This window comes from Protobothrops mucrosquamatus, unplaced genomic scaffold (assembly GCF_001527695.2).
Source record: "Protobothrops mucrosquamatus isolate PMUCROS unplaced genomic scaffold, P.Mucros_1.0 scaffold1133, whole genome shotgun sequence".
NCBI classification, from domain to species: Eukaryota; Metazoa; Chordata; class Lepidosauria; order Squamata; family Viperidae; genus Protobothrops; species Protobothrops mucrosquamatus.
The window spans coordinates 397,299-421,699 of record NW_015387351.1 but is presented as its reverse complement, the minus strand read 5'-3'; the positions used below and the strand labels follow the sequence as shown (position 1 = coordinate 421,699).

General features: G+C 40.7%; 1 protein-coding gene across 2 annotated transcripts in view; it reads right to left on the bottom strand.

Moving 5' to 3' along the window:
* Positions 1-554: 554 nt before the first annotated feature.
* The window catches only part of SLC11A1 (solute carrier family 11 member 1), a 37,989-nt gene continuing 14,142 nt past the window's right edge, over positions 555-24,401 (bottom strand). For both annotated transcript variants that reach the window (XM_015820469.1, XM_015820470.1), the window contains exons 7-15: positions 23,219-23,286; positions 21,592-21,747; positions 12,893-13,051; positions 11,650-11,748; positions 10,578-10,697; positions 6,413-6,562; positions 3,102-3,175; positions 2,407-2,560; positions 555-1,548 (exon numbers count right to left, since the gene is read on the bottom strand). In XM_015820469.1, coding sequence (XP_015675955.1) covers positions 1,468-1,548; positions 2,407-2,560; positions 3,102-3,175; positions 6,413-6,562; positions 10,578-10,697; positions 11,650-11,748; positions 12,893-13,051; positions 21,592-21,747; positions 23,219-23,286 — 1,061 coding nt within the window. In that variant the 3' untranslated portion in view covers positions 555-1,467. The remainder of the gene's footprint in view (positions 1,549-2,406; positions 2,561-3,101; positions 3,176-6,412; positions 6,563-10,577; positions 10,698-11,649; positions 11,749-12,892; positions 13,052-21,591; positions 21,748-23,218; positions 23,287-24,401) is intronic.

Below are 24,401 nucleotides of genomic sequence, written 5' to 3'. Positions count from 1 at the left end.
GCCCCACCATGAACTGGAGGTCTGGGCCTTCTCCCTGGTGTTCCATTTAACGACCTGCACAGTTGCTTAACAACCACAACTGGGCAAGTCAGGATTATGAGTTGTTGAGTGAAGTGGTCATATAATAACTGGTTTAACCACTTTATTCAACAACTAGGATTCCAGCCTCAATTATGTTTGCAAGTTGAGGATTACCTCTATGTTTTAGTGCCATGGCAGCATAGGAGCTTAAACTAAAGACATTGATCTGAAAAGGAACTGCTAGAATTGAAGTGTCTTAAGACGAGGAGGAAAATTTGCAATCCAAATTATGTTAACAGCATTTGTTATAGACTTTGAGAATCCTATGCCTTCTCTAATCCCTTACACTAAACCATGAAGTGGTTGTTTTGCTTTGGTTTGGTGTACTGTGTAAGCGCAACATTTGCAAGTTGTAAATCCCACATCATGTTATGTCAAAAAAAAAACCCCACAATGTCGTATTAGTCAATAAGCCATAGTTAAATAAGTCATGGCTTAGCATAATGTTTGAATTGACATACTGAGTGGACCTCCTTGTTCTAATTAAGATGATTTATTACTCCATTTGTCATTCCCATTACTACTTTCATCCTGAGGGCAGAAGCCAAGCAGCAATAACATGGAGAAGATGGAGAGAGATGGTTGATCTACAGTGGATCCTTGACCAGAGTGTGGGCTTGTGGAATTGTCAGTTGTAGGCTCTGATACTGGCCTTTAGATTAAAATGGGGGCAAAGAAGGAATAGCTGCCAGATCCTGCAGTATAAATATAAGGTACATATTGCTTTGATGGGTTTCCCATAGTCAGAGCAGAGGCCAGAATATGCAGCTTGAAGGAGAAAGTCTATGGCAATGGTGCAAAAGTAGAACCAAAGGGATATGTGCATTCCCAGCATTTCTTTGTGACCTCATCAATGGTGAAATCACAAAATGTCTCTTTACCACCATTCTTTAAGTTCCTAATCCCACCTACCCAAAAGAAGGACTGCTTCCCACCCACTACTGAAGTGCATGTCTTGATGTTCCACACAAAGCCGATCTGGGTCTGAAGCTGGTAGAAGTTGGTCATGAGTATCTAGAATACTTTATAGTTCTTTCTTTGTACTCCCCCCCCCCTGCTGCCAACTTGCTACATATTGTCAGGATTAAAAACAAGAGTGCATCAGGTCTTGAACCCTCTCTGGAAGTTACACCACAGCCATTCCAAGTCTGAAGGTTCTTTAGGAATGCCAGAAATTGTCCCTGGAACTTTTTGCCTGCAAGGCAGGCACTGTGCTGTGCTGCTGAGTGATCACTACTGATGCTAGAGTTCATCCTTTGCCAACAGAAACTGTGCTTCTGACACCTTTGCCTCCTGGCAGGTCCCCAAGAGCAGCTGCTTCCTGTTTTGTTGGGGAGAGATAGTGATGATTCATCAGCTTCCAGTGGGGATGAGTGGGATGTACTATCACTGCAGTCCATAACCGAACCGAGTATGGGGCCCACGAGCCAGGAAGGCAGCTCCATGGGAAATGAGACAGGTCCAAATCTGGAATGGTGAGAGATAAGACAAAATCCAAGAACAAGTTACATGTATTTCTACAGTATAGCCATGTATATGAGATGGGTGGCCATAAATGTATATTAAATAAATAAATGAGGGAGAGTTTTGACCATGAAGCCACAGAACTTTCCCTATAGTCTCTGTCTGCCTGCAACAGTAAGCAAGCTTCTGTGTCTCTGTGTGACTAACCCATTTTTCCCCATTAAAAATTCTCTTACATTCTTAAGTTTGTCTTCAACTTTTGCCCTTCACCCATGTTGGGGTGATCATTCTCAGAATTCTCAGCCAATATACTCACCCTTGTCCCAACAAGAGACACGCGTGAGCTCTTTTTCTTTCACAAGGTAAGTACATAAGTAAATAAGGTGGTATCATTTCCCTGGGACTGCTAGATCTGTTCCAGAAGTTGTGCTAAGCTGCAATTTGCTTAGAAATGGCACACTGAATTTGGCATAACAGGCTGGGCTAAAGCCAAACAACATTATGGCTTAACAAGTGATGTAATTTCAGTCCATTTCTGTGCCTTCTCCAGCATTGTTGTTCTATTGCTTCATAAACACCTATCTTTATATCACATCACTTTTAATTATGATAAGGAATGGGGAAAGAGAAAGAGATCCACAAGGGCTGACTGAATATTCAGGATAAACTGATATCGCTATTTCATCACTACCACTTAAGTCACTGATTATCTTCTCTGGAGATTTTGCATTAGGAACAGTTTAACGCAATAGATTCCACAATCTTATCTGTTTGAATAAGGTAATCCCTAGAACTGTTAAATCCAATTTGGGGATAAACAACCGCTATGGGTGATGCCAAATTTGCATGCAAGCTTCCTACCAGGTAGCAGACGAAGGCCACGTAAGCGAGGAGCACAAATGATATGGCAATGTAGTATGCCAGATAGTTTAGGCTTATGATGCTTGTCACCACGAAGTATAAATTGATTGCACAGATTAATCCAGTGATCAGGATCATTAGAAATTTTCCAATGCTAAAAAAACAAGAGGAGAGAGAAAAGCGAGTGGGGGGAAAAAGGTTATTGAAGCAATTCCATCTCAACCACGTTTTAGAGCTACATCTGCCAAATCACCTAGAGTGAAAGGCGATTAACCTCTGTGGGGAGTAGAAGTCTTTCCCTCTTCTGAAAACGCTCCTTACCTTGATTTCTTCCATTTTTTTGTCTTTAAAGAAAAAGAAACTGTGCAATCCTCTAAATACTATAATTAGCATAAATAATGCCTACATTTATGGTGACTTATTATTGCCAAAAAAGGATGGACATATCCATGTAGTCGTCACCAGAGGCTAAGCTTACACGTGACAGGGACACCTCCTGAGCATCTTCTGTTTATGGAACAACCCAAAGAAAAAGCTGTTTATACGGAAGAACAAGCAAGCCAGACTAAATTGGACTTTGATGGAAGATAGAGATCTGGGCGGTGTGGTGCTGGGGCAGGTTCAACAGTTCAAATTTAAGATGGAAATGGTCCTCAGAATCACCAAGGAGTCCTCATCCATATTTAGCTACTTACATCCCGTTGACAAAATCCTTCATGAGCGGTTCCATGCTGGTGAAGGTGAGAACAGGTATGACGGCAAAAGGTAGCTAGAATTAGGTAGGGAAAAAAAAATAGGTTGAGAACGCAGGCGGGTTTTAAAAATGAGCCCTATGTTTTCTTTCTCTACCCCTTCTCAGAATTTTTAATGGAACTACATGGGCGAACAACCAGCATATTTTCTAAGGGACTCCTGACCATAGTTTGTTTGTTTGTTTGTTTATTTATTAGACTTATTTGCCACCCCTTCTCTCCAAGAGGAACTCTGGGCGACCTGCAAACATTAAAAGCCAATAAAACATTGAAGCAGCAAATGCTCTTAATAACAGTAATAATTTACAATTAAAAAAGATGGGGAGGAAGGGAGCAGGAGGCACACAGTGGGGAGAAGGAGATGGGGTCTTGCCTTAGTCCAGGGGTAGGCAACCTCGGCTCTTTTATGACTCAAGGACTTCAACTCCCAGAATTCCTGAGTCAGCTGACTCAGGAATTCTGGGAGTTGAAGTCCATGAGTCATAAAAGAGCCGAGATTGCCTACCCCTGACTTAGTCTGTCAGTCACCTCCAGTGTGATACACCTCAATGGGCCCCAGGCTAACTGGCAGAACCAGGTCTTCAGGCTCTTACAGAAGGTCAGAAGGATCTCACCTTGGGGGGGGGGCAGGAGCCACAGGAGAGAAAACTAGCCTCCTGGATCTCACCATCCTAAATTCCTGGACTGTTGGGCTCTGCATTATGCCCGTTCTGCTGGCATGGGTAAGGCAGGCCTGTTCCACTGGAATAAGACAGTTCCTCACACTGCGATGGGCTTTAAAGGTGATAATCAACACCTTGAATTGCACCCGGAAGCAAAGTGGCAGTCATGCAATTTGTGGAACAGCAGTGCAACATGGGCCACCTAGGAGCCCCAAGAACTGCCCACCCTGCCACATTCTGCATCAGTTCCCACTGTTCACAGGCTCATGATATATCATCGTTTCTTGCTGGTCTCAGAGGATCATTAGCAAACTAGCATTACATCATAGCAATAGTAGACAGTTTTGTGCCTTCCAGATATTTTTGAACAGCTTCTATAATTCCTAACCAATGTTAATGTTGGATTTGATCTAAAAGGCATTTAAGTGACCTGCAGTTCTTATAAGACCCTATAATAGGGGGTCTTCAAACTTGGCCCTTTTATGACTTGTGGACTTCAACTCCCAGAATTCCTCAGGCATGCCTGGCTGAGGAATTCTGGGAGTTGAAGTCCACAAGTCATAAAAGGGCCAAGTTTGAAGACCGCTGCCCTATAATCATAATGTGGGTTTGTAGTCCATTCCTTATCTGATGAAAAATATCCAAAGCTAGCAGATAAGCGCCAGGCTTCAGCATGAAAAGCTCTGACTGTGTTTTTACTGTTCCAACTGCATTTACCATCACTAAGTTATTCCTGAAGTTTAATCAAAACTCCCCTCCTGTAACTTGCGCTCCAGCCTTGACCTACAGACTATTGGAAAAAACAGGTTTGCCTTATATTCACAAGTGAAATATCTGGAGCTTTTCAGATGTTGGACTATCTCCCAGCAGCCCTGGTCTGCATGTCAATGGAATGGAATTCTGGGAATTGTAATTCAACATTTGATGGTTGTGGGATGCCCATTCCTGTCACAGAACTTTAGGGATCTGTTGAAAGTTCTAGAATAATTTTTTTTTAAAATCTTTTCTTTCATGTCCCTAACAGATAAAAGATTGTTGTCACTATTTTTCTGGCAAATGTGGTTAAATAAACTAGTTTGTTGCAAACAGATAAGCAATGTTTATAAAGGTAGTCCTCAACTTACAACAATTCACTTAATGACTGTTCGAAATTACAATGGCACTGAAAAAAGTGACTTATGACCACTTTTCACACTTATCACCGTTGCAGCATCCTCAGGGTCTTGTGATTTACATTCAGATATTTGATAACTGACACACATTTATGATGGTTGCAGTGTCCCAGGGTCATGTGATCACCTTTTGCAACCTTCTGACAAGCAAAGTCAGTGAGGAAACCAGATTCACTTAACAACAGGGTTACTAATTTAACAACTGCAGTGATTCGCTTAACAAATGCGGCAAGAAAAGTCTTAAAATGGGGTAAAACTCAACACATTTCTCACTTAGCAACATAAATTTTGGGCTCAGTTGTGGTCGTACATTGAGGACTACCTGTATTTGCATTTCCACTGGGAGTCTGCATTCACAAAAGACACTTAACCTGGTTATTGAAATAGCTCATTTTCTGCAGTGGCACAATAAATCGAATCTTAAACTAAGCAAACAAGCTGGCACTTCAGAACACATTAAACCACAAAAGCAAACAAACCAAAAAGGTGAACACAAATTAAGCATGTTGTACAATCTGTTTAATCTTCTGACCTGGCTAAGCATGCCATGTGAAGGTAGACATGGCTATTGAAGCTGTGAAAGATGGCTATTTTATCTGGCTTTGAATTTTGCAGAATTAAAAGAAAATGTGTGGAGTTCCTTGAAAGAAGGATTAGCAGGATGAGGAAAATAGCAGCCATCCCAGATGGACTAGATACAGTATGTTGGATTACAAATTCCATCATTACTAGGATGGTCAAGAAGAAAGAAAATACTGGGAGTTTTAGTCCTAACTAATCTGACTGAATTTGAGCACTCACCAAAATGATAGATTTCAGCACTCAGAATTCCCCATTTAGATGGTGCTGAAGAGAATTCTGGGATCTGAAGTCCATATATCTGCAGGATGCCAGATTCAGAAAGTAGCGGTATGGGATTAGAGGATCCATATGGAAGCCTATAGCTAGTCAGATCTTTGAGAATCTGCAGTACAGGTAGTCCTCGACTTACAACTATAATTGGGATTAGAACTTCCATGGCTAAGCAAGCCAATTATTAAGCGAGTCACACCTGATTTTACAGCCTTTTCTGCTACGGCTGTCAAGCAAATTGCTGCAAATTGTTAAGTGAATCATATGGTCCTTAAGCAAATCCAGCTTCTCCCATTAACTTTGCTTGTCGGAAGCTGGCTGTGAAAGTCACAAAGAGTGATCACATGACTCCCCGGGATGCTGCAGCCCTTATAAACACCTGCCAAGTGCCTGAATTTTTATCATGCGACTGTGAAGATGCTGCAATGGTCATAAGGACAAGGATCGGTCCCGGGTCACTTTTTCCAGCGCCGTTGTAAATTCCATCTGTTGCTAAATGGATGGTTGTGAGTTGAGGACTCTCTGTAGCGAATCTTGAGAGAAGGATTCTGTTGGATTCGAAGCTCACCAGGATGCTCTGCAGTACGTTCAGAAGGTCGTTGAGGCCGGTTAAGTCTCCCACATTCCTGAAGGCAGCGACAAAGACGGTGGGAAGAATGGCGAAGGAACGAGTGAAGACCACACGGGCAAAGCGAGACCAGCGCAGTTGCAAGAAACCCTGCGGGAAATAAAAAGAGAGAGTTTTATAAAGGTTATGCTACTATCAGTCATTGGTGGTCCTGCTATATTTATCAACCCCCCGTCTCTTGGCCATCTGAAAAAAAAAATCCAAGCTTAACCTCTTTTGCCTAACTTGAGGCTCTCTTGAATGGCGTCAGAATAAGAAGGAAAACATTCCTTTAAGTCACAGATACAGCTAAGAACTACTTAAGCCAGTCTCAGCTGTGGGCCGGGGATGAGATGAAAGCAGCATCATGGGTGCCTTGCCAGACAGAAAAATGATGTTGCTGGGGCATTTTTTAAAAATCACGATTATGAGTGAGAAGGTGAAGGCCAGTAGAAGAAACCGCAACTTCGAGCACAGTTCATCTCTAACCCAACGGCAAGTATCTTGAAAAAAGATTGCAACCTAGTGGTCAATTTAAATTATTGCAAAAAAAAAAAAAGCAAAAAGTTGAGTTATTTGACTATATTTGGAATGTAGACAGTGTGTAAGGGTTATTCTTCCCCAATGGGCACCGTAGAGGCCATTTCTAGCGACAGGGCATTTCTCAGAGAACAAATTGGTGCTGTAAAAGAACAAGCAATTCGCTAGCTGCCTAAGAAGCAGAAAGGGCGAGTATTTCACAGGCCAAGAGGACTCTTTTGAACCTGTTTCAATTTTAAAATAAAAAATGAAGAAATGGACAGCCTGTTGAATCATACCTAGGCACCCAAGGAGGAATAGGCTCAGAACAGAACACTAGAAAAGCACCACTAGTTAGAGGCGGAGAGAACAATCAGAATAATGGGAAAGATTAAACAAGAGTCTTCTGCCTTGTTCTTGATGCTTTTAATCAGGGGTCTTCAAGCTTGTCCCTTTTGTGACTTGTGGACTTCAACTCCCAGAATTCCTCAGCCAGGCACGCTGGCTGAAGAATTCTGGGAGTTGAAGTCCACAAGTCATAAAAGGGCCAAGTTTGAAGACCTCTGCTTTTAATAGTCACAAGTATCCTTGGAACCATTCCCTTTACTCATCTGTAGATCACTTTCACTTGAAACCGTGCCTCCCCACCCACTACTCTCCTGCTAAATTCCCTCGCTTATATTCTTAAGTCATCCTGGCTGGGAATGAAAGCCCTGTAGCAAAACATAACTGGAGCACATCAGCTTGGGCAAAGCCATCTTAAAATTAGGCCCAGAGCATCGCATAGCCTGGGACAGCATGTGGATCAGATTAGGGGATCAGATAAATATGCACAAACAGTATGTTTGTGTGGGTGTAGTACAGCCTATGAATGATTTTGGGAGGGAGCCCATTTTAAAGATTTTATCCAGAGGAAACCTATCCAGTGTTAATCATGATAAAGCTTACAGAGAACATACGCTTCTCAAGGCTGGTTGTTATGGAACCAAGTGGGAGAATATTGCATTTCTCCTCCTCCATTTAGAAGATTTCTGGAGGCATTTGGTGGACTGCTAGGGAACGCAAAGTTACTTTGATCCATCTGGTCACTTCTGAATAGCAGACTAGCAATTATTAGACCATAGATGGCAGCATTGCAATGCCTTGTAGTCCGGGTTTACCACAAGTGTTTGGCCCAAGTCCCATTAAATGTCTTCATCTAGCTTTAATTGGGATTATACCCTGGAGGCTAATAAGCTATAGCTGTCCTGTCTTGAAAAAAGGCACATTTTAACCAACCCTTTAATGATTTATAGATATATTTTCACTGCTTTTCTGGATTTTCTTTGAACCTTGATGCAGCAGACGCCATCTAAAACACTAACACCTAAAACAAGACTTCTCCAATCAAGTACAAGCTGTGGTCTAAACAAAAAACAAAACCCCTTCATCTAACAGTGGAAACAAATAAAAGCAAAGAGAGCCTTAGACCAGGGCTTTTCAACCTTTTCACCCATTGTACCACTTTTAGGATATGGCAATATCCGAGGACCACCAGTCGCCTAGCAAGGTGTCAAAAACTTGATGACCAAAAAAAAAAAAAGGAAAAAAGTGATGAAGTACAGATAGTCCTCGACTTACAACAGTTCGCTTAGTGACTTTTCGAAGTTAAAGTGGCACTGAAAAAAGTGCCCCCCAAGGCACAGCTGAGCAAGATACCTGCCTGCCCACCCAACAGCGGTCTTCCTCCTGTCCAAGGTTTTCATTGTTGTGAGCATTTCTGTTGAGGATTGGCAGCGGGGGTGGTGTGGGGTGGTGTTTGGTTTTATTCCCCCCGTCTGCTGGGTGGTTGCAGCAGGTTTTGGTCACTTCACATGACCCTGGGACACTGATTCCATCATAAATATGAATCAGTTGCCAAGCAACTGAATGTAAATCACAAGACCCTGGAGATGCTGCAACATTCCAGCTGATCGGTGCTTCTTCTGGGCTCAGCAGAAGCACCAGGATCAGTGCCACTTTCCAGCTGATCGGCGCTTATTCTGGGCTCAGCAGAAGCGCCAGGATCAGCACCGAGCTCCAGCTGGAGCCTGGCGCTGATCCTGGCCCTTCCACTGAGCCCTGACAGCCCTGCAGCTCCAGCCATCTCTCGCTCAGGTTTGTGCGGTGCTGCCACCGGTTCAGCTCATTCCCTTCCCCCACTACCACTTTTCTAGGATGGTCGCGTACCACCTGCCAGGTGCCAATGTACCACAGGTGGTACCCGTACCACTGGTTGAAAAGCCTTGCCTTAGACTGTATGCAGGAAAACATCTGTGCCTCTGCAACAGACTCTGTTCTGCTGCATCTTTCCACGTGAAAATACGAGACCACAAACTCGCCCTAGAGCAGAATTCTGAGGAGACCTGGCTCAGGTTAGGCCCTTAGATGTGGGGGCCAGCAATGGCCTTGGTCTGCTGCTGGCCTCATGTGTGCAGTATGATTGCTGTCAATCACACTGCACTTCCACTCAGTACTTTTTTGGCATTGTGCACTCGATCTACCCCTGCATGTTAATTTTCCCCAGTACTTGTAATGTAGCTTTGTTGTGGAGCATTGTGGGAAAATAAAATGATAGGTAGGCAAATTATGTAGCAATGGCCCGAGTGCTATTATCTGTGACCATGGTCAAAGAATCCCATTGGGATCACAGGTGGAGGAGGGGGTTCTCCTTAATGGATCGGAGGCTAATAAAGTTTCAAACCCCCAACATCAATTTTGCACATCCACCTGTCAAAACTTGCTTCATCTTTGCCCATGAAAGCACTTTGATCTGACTTGTCTAGACAAAGCGGAGCACTGGATCAGTCATCCGAAAAACTGCTAGCACTGATGGTAGATTATTTCACACGGGGCTGATGATATGCAGAAAAGGGAAAGAGGAAGAAAGCTACAGATCTTAACCAATAGTTTTGTTTGATGTGCTAAGCAAACCCAAAACCCAGGACACCACTTTAAGTGGCAGGATAGAGCAGAGAGCATTGGGGCAGGAAAAAAGAACTAGGGGTAGTATGGAAAGCAAATCTTAGACCAATAGTTTTCAACCACCTCAAGGACAGCGTACGGACTGTATCTGCCATGGGGAAAAGACGTTCTAACAGGATAATATGAGTCTGGACTTAAAAGGACACATGGAGCTGGAAAAATCATGGGAGAAAATATGAGGAGAGGGAGTATTTCACCCGTGGGAGAGGTCAGGAAAGATGATGAGGGAAATAGGAATTTTGGAATTCATCAGCTATTAAATGAAAGCATAACAATCAGAAACCGTATATGAATCAGGAAACTTCTGTACTTTGACAAAGACATGTCAAGACATAGTGATACCATTATGTGTGGGGGATATAGGTAAGGAAAGGAAGAAAGGCAAAGTCCAGAAGTTTCAGATTGCTTTCCTTCTTTTGCATTTTGTAACTTAAGAGCAAAGAAAACTATAGTTACATTGCCTTATATTTAACAAGACTTTTATATCTATTTTAGAGACAGGCAGGCAGGCAGGCATCATCTGTGGTTACTCATCCTTTGCCAGTGCTGAACATCAGCCCTCCCCCCTCCCCAATTTACTATGCATCTCCAGGTATTTTCTCACCTCCATAACAAACTGTCCTGCATAGGTTCCTGTCATGGTTGAACTTTGACCTGCTGCAAGGATCCCAACAGCCCAGATATAAAGAGCAATGGGCCCAAAGTAACATCCCAGGATAATTCCCTGCATAGAAAAAGGCAAACATTCATGGCTTGCATTCCAAAATGCACATACTCATTGTGCTATGTAAAAATGCATGAAATCATCCTGCAAAGGTCCACACAGCTGCTCACCATCTCATTTGCCAAAGCCTAACATTATAGTGACAATACAGTAGTAACAACCTGAAGAACTAAAAATAGAAAATTATTAGATAAGCTCTAATTAAAGAGAAAACGATGGAGCGGAGAGGAGAGGGAATTTTAAGTCAATCACAAGGCTTCAAGATAAGGAAATTTAAAAAACAACAGAAGTGACAACCGTAGGTCTTAGACCTCCTCTCCCTATTGTTTAACATCTGCTAGGAGAAGCCGCCTACCTAAATGCACATCTCCACCCTTGGTTAGAAAGGCAATGTGGTGGAATTTGATATATTTGGAAGGTGGGGAGGTAGAGACTCGGATTCAATCTCAGCTAGAGGAAGTGACTGCAAAATTGAAAGGCAACTGATTCTGAAAATAGCTGAACATCTGTAACTCTAGATGGGGCTGTAGTCCCTGTGAAAAAGTTGGCTCAATATCTGGGGGGGCAGTTCTGAATAGCAGGTGGGGAACTATGGATAGGAAGCCCTTTGTGCAATTATATCTTATGTGCCAGTTAAAACCATTTCTGGAACAGGAGGCTTTGTTTATGATCACATATGCCCTTAACAACTCATGTCTGGACTACTACAACGCAAAGCAACCTTTGCACTCCAATTGGAAGCTTCAGCTGGTTCAGCATGTGGTGACCAAGTAATTATGGACATTCCTACTGTAGGTTTTCCCATAAAACATTATGGGAGCAGCATTACTTCACAGTGCCAGTCCTTGGGCGAACACAAGCAGTGGAGTGTTCATCTGGAGATTCTGTGCAGTTCGACTGTTTTGTATCAGCACCCATTTGGTTGATAGCCGCCATTTTGCTGAATACTTACCCCTTGGAAAATATCCACAGTCACAGTCTCATTATTTTCAGGAAAGTTGGGGAAAATGCTCTGATTCAAGAATAAGCTCTGATTGGCACAGACATCATGCTGGGGTATATAAGACAAAAGAAAAAAAACCAAAATTATTTCATTAGAAATCAGAAACAGACCTATTACAGGCACCTTGGAGAAGCAAATTCCTGCACTCTTTGCTATGCCATAAAATGACCAGCCCGCTGTTTGAAAAATTGTAGGGTAACTCTATCTTAAATCTCTTTAATGCTATTAATCACTTCCGATATTCCTTGTCATCCCCTTTGGTATCTCTGTGTGTCTGTGTAAACTGTCTAGAACAAATTACAACTCTCACACAAATATGTGGGATCCGCAGGTCTGTCCCTATGCACCTTACCATCACTTATACCCCTTTTTTCCTAATCTTTGTTGCTAATAATGGCCAGCTTCCTTTATTTAATGGTAGGAACACTTATCGTATATGCCAATGCTGCAAAAATCTGCTTTTCAGTTTTCTTCCTTCTTCACAACTAGTAAAGGTAAGCTTTTACTGCATTGGTTTGCACTAAAGGGTCCCTGTTTATGTGACTCCCAGTCATTGAAATATCACAGTCACATACTATAGGACATTCTATCAGAGGTGCTAGGATAGGTAAATAGGAAGAGGACGGCCAACTCCTATTTGACTGAAGGAATAACTCACTCTCTTTTTTCCTAAACCTTCTTAGGGAAGCAGAGAAAACAAGACAGAAAAAGCATACAGAACAAGGCTTCTGGGATTATTCCCAACCCTTTCAGAATAACTCCATTCTGAGTCACATCTGGGAAGGAAGAGAGAGGGGGAGAGGGAGGGAGGGAGGGAGAGAGCTCAATTTAAATAGATAGGTAAATTACATTCTAAGCCACTGTCTAAGTGCTTCTCCCATGGGAATGCACTGGGTGATTTTCTTTCCTGCTTAAAAAAAAAATCTCTATATCCCCCAGCTTAACCTGACTCTTTCCTAATTGATTGATTGATTCATATCTATCTATATTTGGCTTCTCCCTCCAAATTTGACCCTCTTTGGTTCCCTTTTGGGAGAGCTCTTGGGCTGATGGACAGATAGGACCCCCCCCAAGTCCTTTTCTATCGTTTTCTTTGGTCAAAAGAATAAAAGCCTACACGTAGGGGGAAGGAACCATAGATGTTAATGTCAGGGTTGCCTTCAAGGGAAGAAAATGTGGGCTCATGACTTACCGCTTCCTGGTTGGTGTGTTGAAAAAAAGCCTGGCCAAACACAGACATGACAAAGAGATTGATGAGGAAGGAAATAAAGAGTGCAATGGTGGATTCAACCAGAAAATACATATTTGCTTCTTTCACTGCTTTCTGGTTGGTGCGATCCACTTCTCGGGTCTGTCGGAGAAAAAGTGCAATAGTTTCTATCTTTATGTGTGCCACAGGATATTCTAGTGGTCTTGCCCCCTCCCCATAGGACATAGGATGTTAGGGCAGGGAACGCCTGCATTAAACGACATGGATGAAATCGATCCGACCATTTGAGAGTGTGGGTGAGGTCATCTATCAGAAATCTCCAGGGATGGGCTCATGCTTCACAATAACCTCTGTTTAGAAGCCCCAGCTCAAGCCCCAAGTCCCAAACAGTGAGAAGTGAAGGAAAAAGGTTTGGCTAGGTTTTTATTCCCAGTAAGTCATTCTCGGATGGACAAGAATCAGCTTCTACTGAGTTTAAGAATCTTGTGATATATTTCTGTGTGTCGCCTCAGGGTTTAAAGCCTGCATTCCTTTCTCCTGCCCTCATAAAAGATTTTTTTTTTTTTTGCAGTCTGTTTCTCAGGCTTTGCTGCTGACGGCACTGCGCTGTGTTTACACAATCATCTGATCTATTCTCAGGCTTCTTATTGCCTGCCTTGTCAGCTTCAGTCCTCGTATTTTCCATGGAGCTATCACATGTGCTGCTTTTCGCCCAGCGTGACATATAAATGGCTTTGGGTTATGTGCAACCATTAGGGCTTCTTAGTAAAACCTGCTTTAAAATATTGGCTGAGCATTACACAGACCGCTTTCACATATATTATAATACTTAGCGAATACCATTTTAAATTAATTTCTTAGTATCTGGGATATATGCATTGCTTTAAGTAATAAAAAGCCTAGTGATATTTAGACTTTCGAGTTTTAAAAGTTAATTATTTAACTGAAAACACTGCGGTGTCAGATTTACTATATTACTTTTCATTATAGTTTTGTTAATATTTTAGGTTTTAAAAAAATAACTACACAAAGAAAGGATTTTTCAAAGCAGTATGGAAGGAAAATGGAAATTTGAAACAGGAATAACATTTTAGAACAGCTATTTTAATTGTGCCTGTTCTAACAAGAAAATATCTATTTCGACTTACCGCAAAAATATTATAATTTTAAAACTGGTATTGACATTTTCTAACAACTACTCCTAAATATCTAAATCCATCCTGAGTTACGATGCAGACTAGTGGATTTCCAAAGGCACTTTTGAAACATCCTCATCAACTTTAATTAGCACAGAAATGATTTATGAAACTTTATTTCTAGTTATGCCACTGTGGGAAATGTATTAAAGTTGTAATTAGAGAGTATCTTGATCAGAATTTGCAAGAAAAGTAATTATGTCATCTGCAAACAGGCTTATTACATGATACTTCCTTTTTTACATTAAGACTTTGAATATTCTTATTCCACCTAATACTCTGTTGATTAGCACTTATGTAGTCACTCCTGATCACATGTTCAAATCCAGATTGATATGTAATATGTAATAGGGCTCTGCATTTGATGAGGGACTTTAATTGTGAGGGAAGCATCAACGTGGCTTCAAGCTATGAAGCAACTTCTCTAAATTTCCGCATAGCTACTTTAAGGCTCTCCCAAAGCCTTCTTTGAATGCACAGCAAATCTCAGGACTTGGAAGCAGACACACTGAGTTTTCAAATAGATGTGCTTTGTGTTTTTGCTGTGTGGATTCAGAGGGATGCTTGGTTCATATATGAAGTGAATTGTCAACTGTTCTGTACAGGCTAATTACTTAAACCTTGTTTTGCCTATTGGATAGTTGAGCAGGAAATACTGGTTTATTATGATATAAAAGTGCAACAGGAAAGTATAGTGACATCTATTGGGACTCTTATTAAAGCAGTGCTTCTCAGCCTTGGCAAATTTAAGATGTGCAGACTTCAATTCCCAGAATCCCTCAGCTGATTATAAATAATTAGAAACTAAATTGCTTTCCAGTCAGGAATTTTTGTGTCTGCAAATACCCCACTGCAGTGTTGGCGAATCTATGGCACGTGTGCCAGAGGCGGCACTCGGGGCCCTCTCTGTGGGCACACGTGCCATTGCCCCAGCCTCGCCTCCTCCCATGACCCCCTCACCAGCAGCCCTCCTGGAGGAGAGTCACCCGCAAGTGTGGCCCACACGGAGCAGCGCAGCCAAGGACATGGCAGCCAGGCACACTTAGACAAGACTCTGCCCTCATGCTCCATCCCGCACAATTTTCAGTGGGCCCTGGAGGCAGTGAGTGGCCCTGCGGGCAGGTGGGGTGGGGGACGGGTGGGGGCAGGGCAGGGGCAGGGCAGGGGGTGAAGTGGGGGTGGGGCCAGTTTTTGGGCACTTGGTCTCTAAAAGGTTCGCCATCACTGCCCTACTGGATACCTAGATTTGATGATGATGATGTCGATGATTTATTATCATTATCATTATCATTATCATTGAAAAATCCAGTCTAACACCATCCATTCATGAAATTTACCCATTCAAAAATTAACTACATTTTCATTTACAGTTTTTATTATTGTTTAATTAAGACAATTTGTATATTTCTCAATTAATTTAATAGCACAAGGGTTTACTTATGCTTTAGTTAGTAGTTTCAGTATTGTCCGGACTGACTTATAAACAGAATAATATTCTGTAAAAGCAAATCTTTTTGCTTAGACAAAGGATTCTGATTATTATTAGATTCTGTTGCACTTACCAAAGAAAGGGTTTTAAAAAAAGTTTTCTAACGATAAAATCTAATATTTTTGGAAGATAATTTCAAAACTCATAATGATTTATATTTCAAGTAAATCACATTTCTAATAATATCTTCACTATCCACTGCTAATTATTATTTGCATTTTATAACAAAAACAGCATAAAAACCAGCATTTCTAACCTGTTTGTACATAGCTTTGTTTTCTCCCTCTCTTTATATTTACTTCTTTTAAATATACTGTAATTTGTTTCCCATATAAATGCTTTCTAATAAGTTTTCATGGGATCCCTTCATTTTCAGCCTGAATGTTAACTTGAAGATAATTTTGTATTCCCTTAGATATAATTATCTTTGGTTGAATTGATTAAAGACCCATTACTCAATAATTAAGAATCCAATTTTGCTACAAGAGTAAAGAAATAGTAGACCTCAGATTAAAATGATCTGACATGGCACGATCAGAAATGGTTGTGCCTTCAAATGTAAACTTGCTAATCAAATCAAATCAAAGTGCTATCTAGTCATAATTAAGCTTTACGTTTTACTGCTATGTTATGTATAATATTTAACTGCTGGGTTTCAAACATTAGTCCTGATAAACTTTGAGCAACTCTGTTCATTTCTGTAGATGAAACATGCAATGGAATGCTTTATCTACATGTTAAGAATCTCCTGCTGATACAAATTTCAGCTTTTATTTATTTATTGAAAACTTCCGTATGGCTGTCCAATTCAATCAAAGTCATTCTTCATGACTTACAGAAAAATTCAACAGAAACTAACAGAATTCAAAACCACACTACATAAACCAGATGTCCATAATGAAATCCTAAAATGGCAGTCCAACAGAAAGGGTGCCATCATCCAAGCAGGGTTCAGCACAACCCCAAAGACGAAGGAAAGAGCTAAGTTGTATAGTTTCAACAAAATTGTACTTTTAAACCAGTTGTGCTTTCGAAATACAGGTAGTCCTCGACTTACGATCACATTTGAGCCCCACATTTCTGTTGCTAAGTGAGACCTTTGTCAAGTGAGTTTTGCCCTATTTTACCACCTTTCTTGCCACAATTGTTAATTGAATCACTGCAGTTGTTAAGTTAGTAACACGGCTGTCAAGTGACTGTGGCTTCCCCATTGATTTTGCTTCTCAGGAGGTTGCAAAAGGTGGTCACATGACTCCAGGACGCCGCAACTGTCATTAATATGAGTCAGTTTCCAAGCATGTGAATTTTGATCATGTGACCATGGGGATGCTGCAACGGTCCTGGCCATAAGTCTTGTTTTTCAGTGCCGTTGTAACTTTGAACAGTGCACAAAATGAACTGTTGTTGAGTCAAGGAGTACCTGTAGCACTTTTAAGTCATTTAGACAAAAAAAAAGCAAAACAAAACTGAAACAAAACTCAAGAGAATAGAATTTCCATAACCAAGAAGACTATAAGATCTTGAATGGCACATTGCCTCTAGCCTATGTAGTGTGAGTGGGTTGCTGGCTAGCTAAAATTATTGAGCAGCTGAACTTTATGTGCAATAACTTTTATTTTTACAATGATTATATTTTAGGCATTTTACAATAAATATCAAATTCTTCCATCAGCAAATTATTTAGCTGGATCTGTACAATAAATTAAGCTAAATACCATGGTATAAAAACAATAGCGGGTGGGTTCATACCACTTTGCAAATCCCAAAACAAGTAAGTCATGTGATTTAGCTCAATGTTTGAATCAAGCCTTTATCAGCCTGCCCTAAAAACTACCCTCAACCAAGTTGTTTCCCTACCTACAGAAGAAGAAAAAAACATATCCTTTCCTCTGCAGCATGAAGAAAAAGTTAAGTACATATTCCTTCTCCTCTGCTAATTCATAACCCTTACAGGTAGTCCTCATTTAGCAGTCGTAATTGGAAATGGCCACTTGGTCATTAAGTGAAGTGGTTGCTAAGTGAAACCGGAACTGTGCTTTTGATCTTACTTCAGCTTTCCTTTGCTTTATAGACCTGCGAACGCCATTAATACAAGGACTGGTTGCAAAGTTATTTTTTCATGACCTATGAATGGTTGTTAAACAAGGCAGTTCCTAAACTAGGACTAGCTGTATTATCTTAAATCTTGAAACATTGCAAGATATGCGTATCCCATATCACATCGATTAGGTTGTAGGTGCTAAAAACAAGGAATTTTACCTACAGAGAAGATGCAGCATCTACGCAAGACATATGGCCTAAATCTGGCCAGCAGGTGGCTATCCTGGTTTGCTTCGCTGGTGTTGCAAAATGCACTCCCCTCCCGCCCAATAAATGTAACATAAATTGCAATAATGCTTTACTACAAGATAGTATATATTGACAATGGGGGAATACGTTTTATTCTCTTTGCCTTCACATCCATTAGAAGGGCATCACACTGTCATAAACCATAAGATGCATGTATGAGTAGCTTTGAAGACACGGGCAACATCTTCTTATCCAATACACAATACACAACTGTTGATCTATGCCCCAAAATAAAGCATCTGAGTGTTAGACACTGACCTTGACAAGGGAAGAATGTAAATAGATGTTATGGGGCATAATGATGGCTCCAACCAGACCCACAGCCTGCAGAAGCTGCTCGTGTCCACAGTTCTTGCAGTAAGGTATAAACATCCCTTTCAGCACCTCTTTTTGGTCAGGTTTTACAACGACATACTGCCGAAAGAAGAATGGAAGATTAGGCCATGCAGAGGAAGGCAAGGTACCTACTGCTTTCTTTTGGAAATGGGATCCTGTCTCCTCCCACATTTCCTCTATGAAGCATGCCTCTTCTGAATGCCAGACACTATAAAAAGGGAGATGGACTTACAAGGAACCTTGGAAGAAAGGTTAAGAGGAATTAGAGCATCCAGGAGTTGGGAAAACAGGCTAGATGATTACTAGGAAAGTGGGGAAGGTGTGTGCAACCAAGAAGAGAAGAGAAAAGATGAGATGAGACACCTCCCCCCCCCAATGCNTGGGGGTGGGGCCAGTTTTTGGGCACTCGGTCTCTAAAAGGTTCGCCATCACTGCCCTACTGGATACCTAGATTTGATGATGATGATGTCGATGATTTATTATCATTATCATTATCATTATCATTGAAAAATCCAGTCTAACACCATCCATTCATGAAATTTACCCATTCAAAAATTAATTACATTTTCATTTACAGTTTTTATTATTGTTTAATTAAGATAATTTGTATATTTCTCAATTAATTTAATAGCACAAGGGTTTACTTATGCTTTAGTTAGTAGTTTAAGTATTGTCCGGACTGACTTATAAACAGACTAATATTCTGTAAAAGCAAATCTTTTTGCTTAGACAAAGGATTCTGATTATTATTAGATTCTGTTGCACTTACCAAAGAAAGGGTTTTTAAAAAGGTTTTCTAACGATAAAATCTAATATTTTTGGAAGATAATTTCAAAACTCATAATGATTTATATTTCAAGTAAATCACATTTCTAATAATATCTTCACTATCCACTGCTAATTATTATTTGCATTTTATAACAAAAACAGCAAAAAAACCCAGCATTTCTAGCCTGTTTGTGCATAGCTTTGTTTTCTCCCTCTCTTTATATTTACTTCTTTTAAATATACTGTAATTTGCTTCCCATATAAATGCTTTCTAATAAGTTTTCATGGGATCCCTTCATTTTCAGCCTGAATGTTAACTTGAAGATAATTTTGTATTCCCTTAGACATAATTATCTTTGGTTGAATTGATTAAAGACCCATTACTCAATAATTAAGAATCCAATTTTGCTACAAGAGTAAAGAAATAGTAGACCTCAGATTAAAATGATCTAATATGACATGGCACGATCAGAAATGGTTGCGTCTTCAAATGTAAACTTGCTAATCAAATCAAATCAAAGTGCTATCTAGTCATAATTAAGCTTTACGTTTTACTGCTGTGTTATGTATAATATTTAACTGCTGGGTTTCAAACATTAGTCCTGATAAACTTTGAGCAACTCTGTTCATTTCTGTAGATGAAACATGCAATGGAATGCTTTATCTACATGTTAAGAATCCCCTGCTGATACAAATTTCAGCTTTTATTTATTTATTGAAAACTTCCATATGGCTGTCCAATTCAATCAAAGTCATTCTTCATGACTTATAGAAAAATTCAACAGAAACTAACAGAATTCAAAACCACACTACATAAACCAGATGTCCATAATGAAATCCTAAAATGGCAGTCCAACAGAAAGGGTGCCATCATCCAAGCAGGGCTCAGCACAACCCCAAAGACGAAGGAAAGAGCTAAGTTGTATAGTTTCAACAAAATTGTACTTTTAAACCAGTTGTGCTTTCGAAATACAGGTAGTCCTCGACTTACGATCACATTTGAGCCCCACATTTCTGTTGCTAAGTGAGACCTTTGTCAAGTGAGTTTTGCCCATTTTACCACCTTTCTTGCCACAATTGTTAATTGAATCACTGCAGTTGTTAAGTTAGTAACACGGCTGTCAAGTGACTGTGGCTTCCCCATTGATTTTGCTTCTCAGGAGGTTGCAAAAGGTGACTCTAGGACGCCGCAACTGTCATTAATATGAGTCAGTTTCCAAGCATGTGAATTTTGATCATGTGACCATGGGGATGCTGCAACGGTCCTGGCCATAAGTCTTGTTTTTCAGTGCCGTTGTAACTTTGAACAGTCACAAAATGGACTGTTGTTGAGTCAAGGAGTACCTGTAGCACTTTTAAGTCATTTAGACAAAAAAAAAAAAAGCAAAACAAAACTGAAACAAAACCCAAGAGAAGAGAATTTCCATAACCAAGAAGACTATAAGACCTTGAATGGCACATTGCCTCTAGCGCCTATGTAGAGTGAGTGGGTAGCTGGCTAGCTAAAATTATTGAGCAGCTGAACTTTATGTGCAATAACTTTTATTTTTACAATGATTATATTTTAGACATTTTACAATAAATATCAAATTCTTCCATCAGCAAATTATTTAGCTAGATCTGTACAATACATTAAGCTAAATACCATGGTCTAAAAACAATAGCAGGTGGGTTCATACCACTTCGCAAATCCCAAAACAAGTAAGTCATGTGATTTAGCTCAATGCTTGAATCAAGCCTTTATCAGCCTAAAATCTACCCTCAACCAAGTTGTTTCCCTACCTACAGAAGAAAAAAAACAACTGTATCCTTTCCTCTGCAGCATGAAGAAAAAGTTAAGTACATATTCCTTCTCCTCTGCTAATTCATAACCCTTACAGGTAGTCCTCATTTAGCAGTCGTAATTGGAAATGGCCACTTGGTCATTAAGTGAAGTGGTTGCTAAGTGAAACCGGAACTGTGCTTTTGATCTTACTTCAGCTTTCCTTTGCTTTATAGACCTGCGAACGCCATTAATACAAGGACTGGTTGCAAAGTTATTTTTTCATGACTGTCATACCTATGAATGGTTGTTAAACAAGGCAGTTCCTAAACTAGGACTAGCTGTATTATCTTAAATCTTGAAACATTGCAAGATATGCGTATCCCATATCACATCGATTAGGTTGTAAGTGCTAAAAACAAGGAATTTTACCTACAGAGAAGATGTAGCATCTACGCAAGACATATGGCCTAAATCTGGCCAGCAGGTGGCTATCCTGGTTTGCTTCGCTGGTGTTGCAAAATGCAGTCTCCCCCCCCCCGCCCAATAAATGTAACGTAAATTGCAATAATGCTTTACTACAAGATAGTATATATTGACAATGGGGGAATATGTTTTATTCTCTTTGCCTTCACATCCATTAGAAGGGCATCACGCTGTCATAAACCATAAGATGCATGTATGAGTAGCTTTGAAGACACGGGCAACATCTTCTTATCCAATACACAAGGAACTGTTGATCTATGCCCCAAAATAAAGCATCTGAATGTTAGACACTGACCTTGACAAGGGAAGAATGTAAATAGATGTTATGGGGCATAATGATGGCTCCAACCAGACCCACAGCCTGCAGAAGCTGCTCGTGTCCACAGTTCTTGCAGTAAGGTATAAACATCCCTTTCAGCACCTCTTTTTGGTCAGGTTTTACAACGACATACTGCCGAAAGAAGAATGGAAGATTAGGCCATGCAGAGGAAGGCAAGGTACCTATTGCTTTATTTTGGAAATGGGATCCTGTCTCCTCCCACATTTCCTTTAGGAAGCATGCCTCTTCTGAATGCCAGACACTATAAAAAGGGAGATGGACTTACAAGGAACCTTGGAAGAAAGGTTAAGAGGAATTAGAGCATCCAGGAGTTGGGAAAACAGGCTAGATGATTACTAGGAAAGTGGGGAAGGTGTGTGCAACCAAGAAGAGAAGAGAAAAGATGAGATGAGACACCTCCCCCCCCCAATGCTGCTGCACTATGAAGGCGATTAAAATGTCAGTATAGTTGTTGCTTATCTTGATTTGTCTGAAAGATGCGAGAATGTGCTGCAACTTAATTCATTTGTGAGTCCTGGTGGCAAAGCTATACCTAAAGTAAGAAATTCTTAATACAATGGAACAAAGCACAAGCAATTATGTTCCATCAACTTATCTCCAATGATTGACTATTGCTTTGACACCACTAATGTGGTAAAATAAGGTGGGATAATGAACAATTGCTGGAATAATGATTTGTCTGCATAATTGCTAGAATAATGATGTAATGCATAATCACTGGGAAAGTTCTGTGTCAGTAATATGTGACTAACCAAATGCGCATTGCACATAGATACTTTGTATGTAGCAAAACCTACCATTGTATGCCCATGAGAAACGATCCTAATGTATTACAATGTGTATTACAGTGTGTAGTCCTTTGTTCCTAAGAAAAGGAAAGTATAAAACTGAAGTCTAATCCCGCCCTTCTTGTTCAGAATTGCCTGTCTTTGTGCTTCTGAACCTGCACAAATAAACCTCTCTGCTAACACCCTCTGGAATTCGTAAGAGTCCTTTCGTTTTCCACAAGACCACGATACACCAAAATCTTCTCCCCCAATTCAATTTCCTTCTGGCATTCATTGTCAGCAGATGTCATCATGGACATCTTTCTGAATTTTTTTTTAAAGTATTAAACAGCACCCTGGTTATTTCAGGCTACCTCATCCTCTAAATACAGAGCATCAGAATAGTTTGAAAATCAGTCACTGGGTACAAAAATGAGGGAAGAAACAGGATGCATATTTTTGTTATGAGCTTCCTGATGGCATCTGGTTGCCACTGATGGCCACTGAATCTTGGGCTAAATTAGCTTGATTGGATATTCCCACTCAATACTTTTCAGTCACATGTCCTTTCTCCAGATCCCATTGCTGGGGATTTAATAATAATAATAATAATAATAATAATAATAATAATAATAATAATAATAATAATAATAATAATAATACATGTGCAGTATCAGATTGGAGAAAGCCACTCTGCTGGATGCTTCAGAGGATGGGGTGGGTTTTTTTTTTTAGGTCCTAAGCCTCAAACTGCTAGCCAGTCGAGGGAAGAGTGGTTGAAATCCTCACATGTGGGAGCTGGGAGCATGCTTTACCTCATAGCCAAACGTTACTGCCATGATAGTAATGAGGAGGGCGAAAAAGGCTTCTAACTTCCTGAGACCTGTCAGGGAAAGACAAAAGGGAAAGAGGTTTATTCTCCATAGGAGTCCTTGGGATTCTCAATTATACTATTCTCACTCCAGTGCTCTCCTGAAGTACTTTGAGCAAAATTCTGAGAGCTTCCAGCAGGAAAAATTGCATTAATGGCTATTACAAGCAGTATTTCACATTTTACTTGGTGCTCCTTATTTGCCAGGCAAATAAGTATTATTTTCATGAAATCACTCTGTGTATTTATATAATACCTTGAGTGCTCCTGTTCTGATATAGCCAAAGATTCTGGGCACACAGGAACAAATGGTGATTTACAATTCAGGCTTACTTTCTGAAATAAAAGCTTTATTTGCTCACACATACAGCCACTAATGTACACCTACCAACTCAAAGTTGGCTAGCCATGTTAAGCTCAAGTTCCAGAAGAATCAAAGTGGAACGCCCACCATCAGAATGCTTTGTTTTGTGATGCAAAATACAAACAATGCAACTTTCTATCAAGGATTGGCCAGTCTGGTTTGGCCCTCTTTTCCTATTTTTTTTGTTAGTTTTCCACCCGGAGCCACTGCCTCATCTGGGTCACATGAGCATCATCTGTTTTTGCAGGTGGGAGACTATATTCTATTTTGAGAACTGTCTCTTATGCCTTCAGAGAAAATTTCACTATGATACTGTACTGTAGGGTGAGAAGCATACATCTACCTTGACACCCTTATGCCTTGTATGGGTGACATGTACTCTAACTCAGGGCTTTTCAACCAGTGGTACGGGTACCATCTGTGGTACATTGGCACCTGGCAGGTGATACACGACCATCCTAGAAAAGTGGTAGTGGGGGGAGGGGAATGAGCTGAACTGGTGGCAGCACCGCACAAGCCTGAATGAGAAATGGCTGGAGCTGCAGGGCTGTCAGGGCTCAGTGGAAGCGCCAGGATCAGTGCTTCTTCGGGGCTGTCAGGGCTCAGTGGAAGCACCAAGATCAGCGCCAGGCTCCAGCTGGAGCTCGGCGCTGATCCTGGCGCTTCTGCTGAGCCCAGAAGAAGCACCGATCAGCTGGAATGTTGCAGCATCTCCAGGGTCTTGTGATTTACATTCAGATGCTTGGCAACTGATTCATGTTTA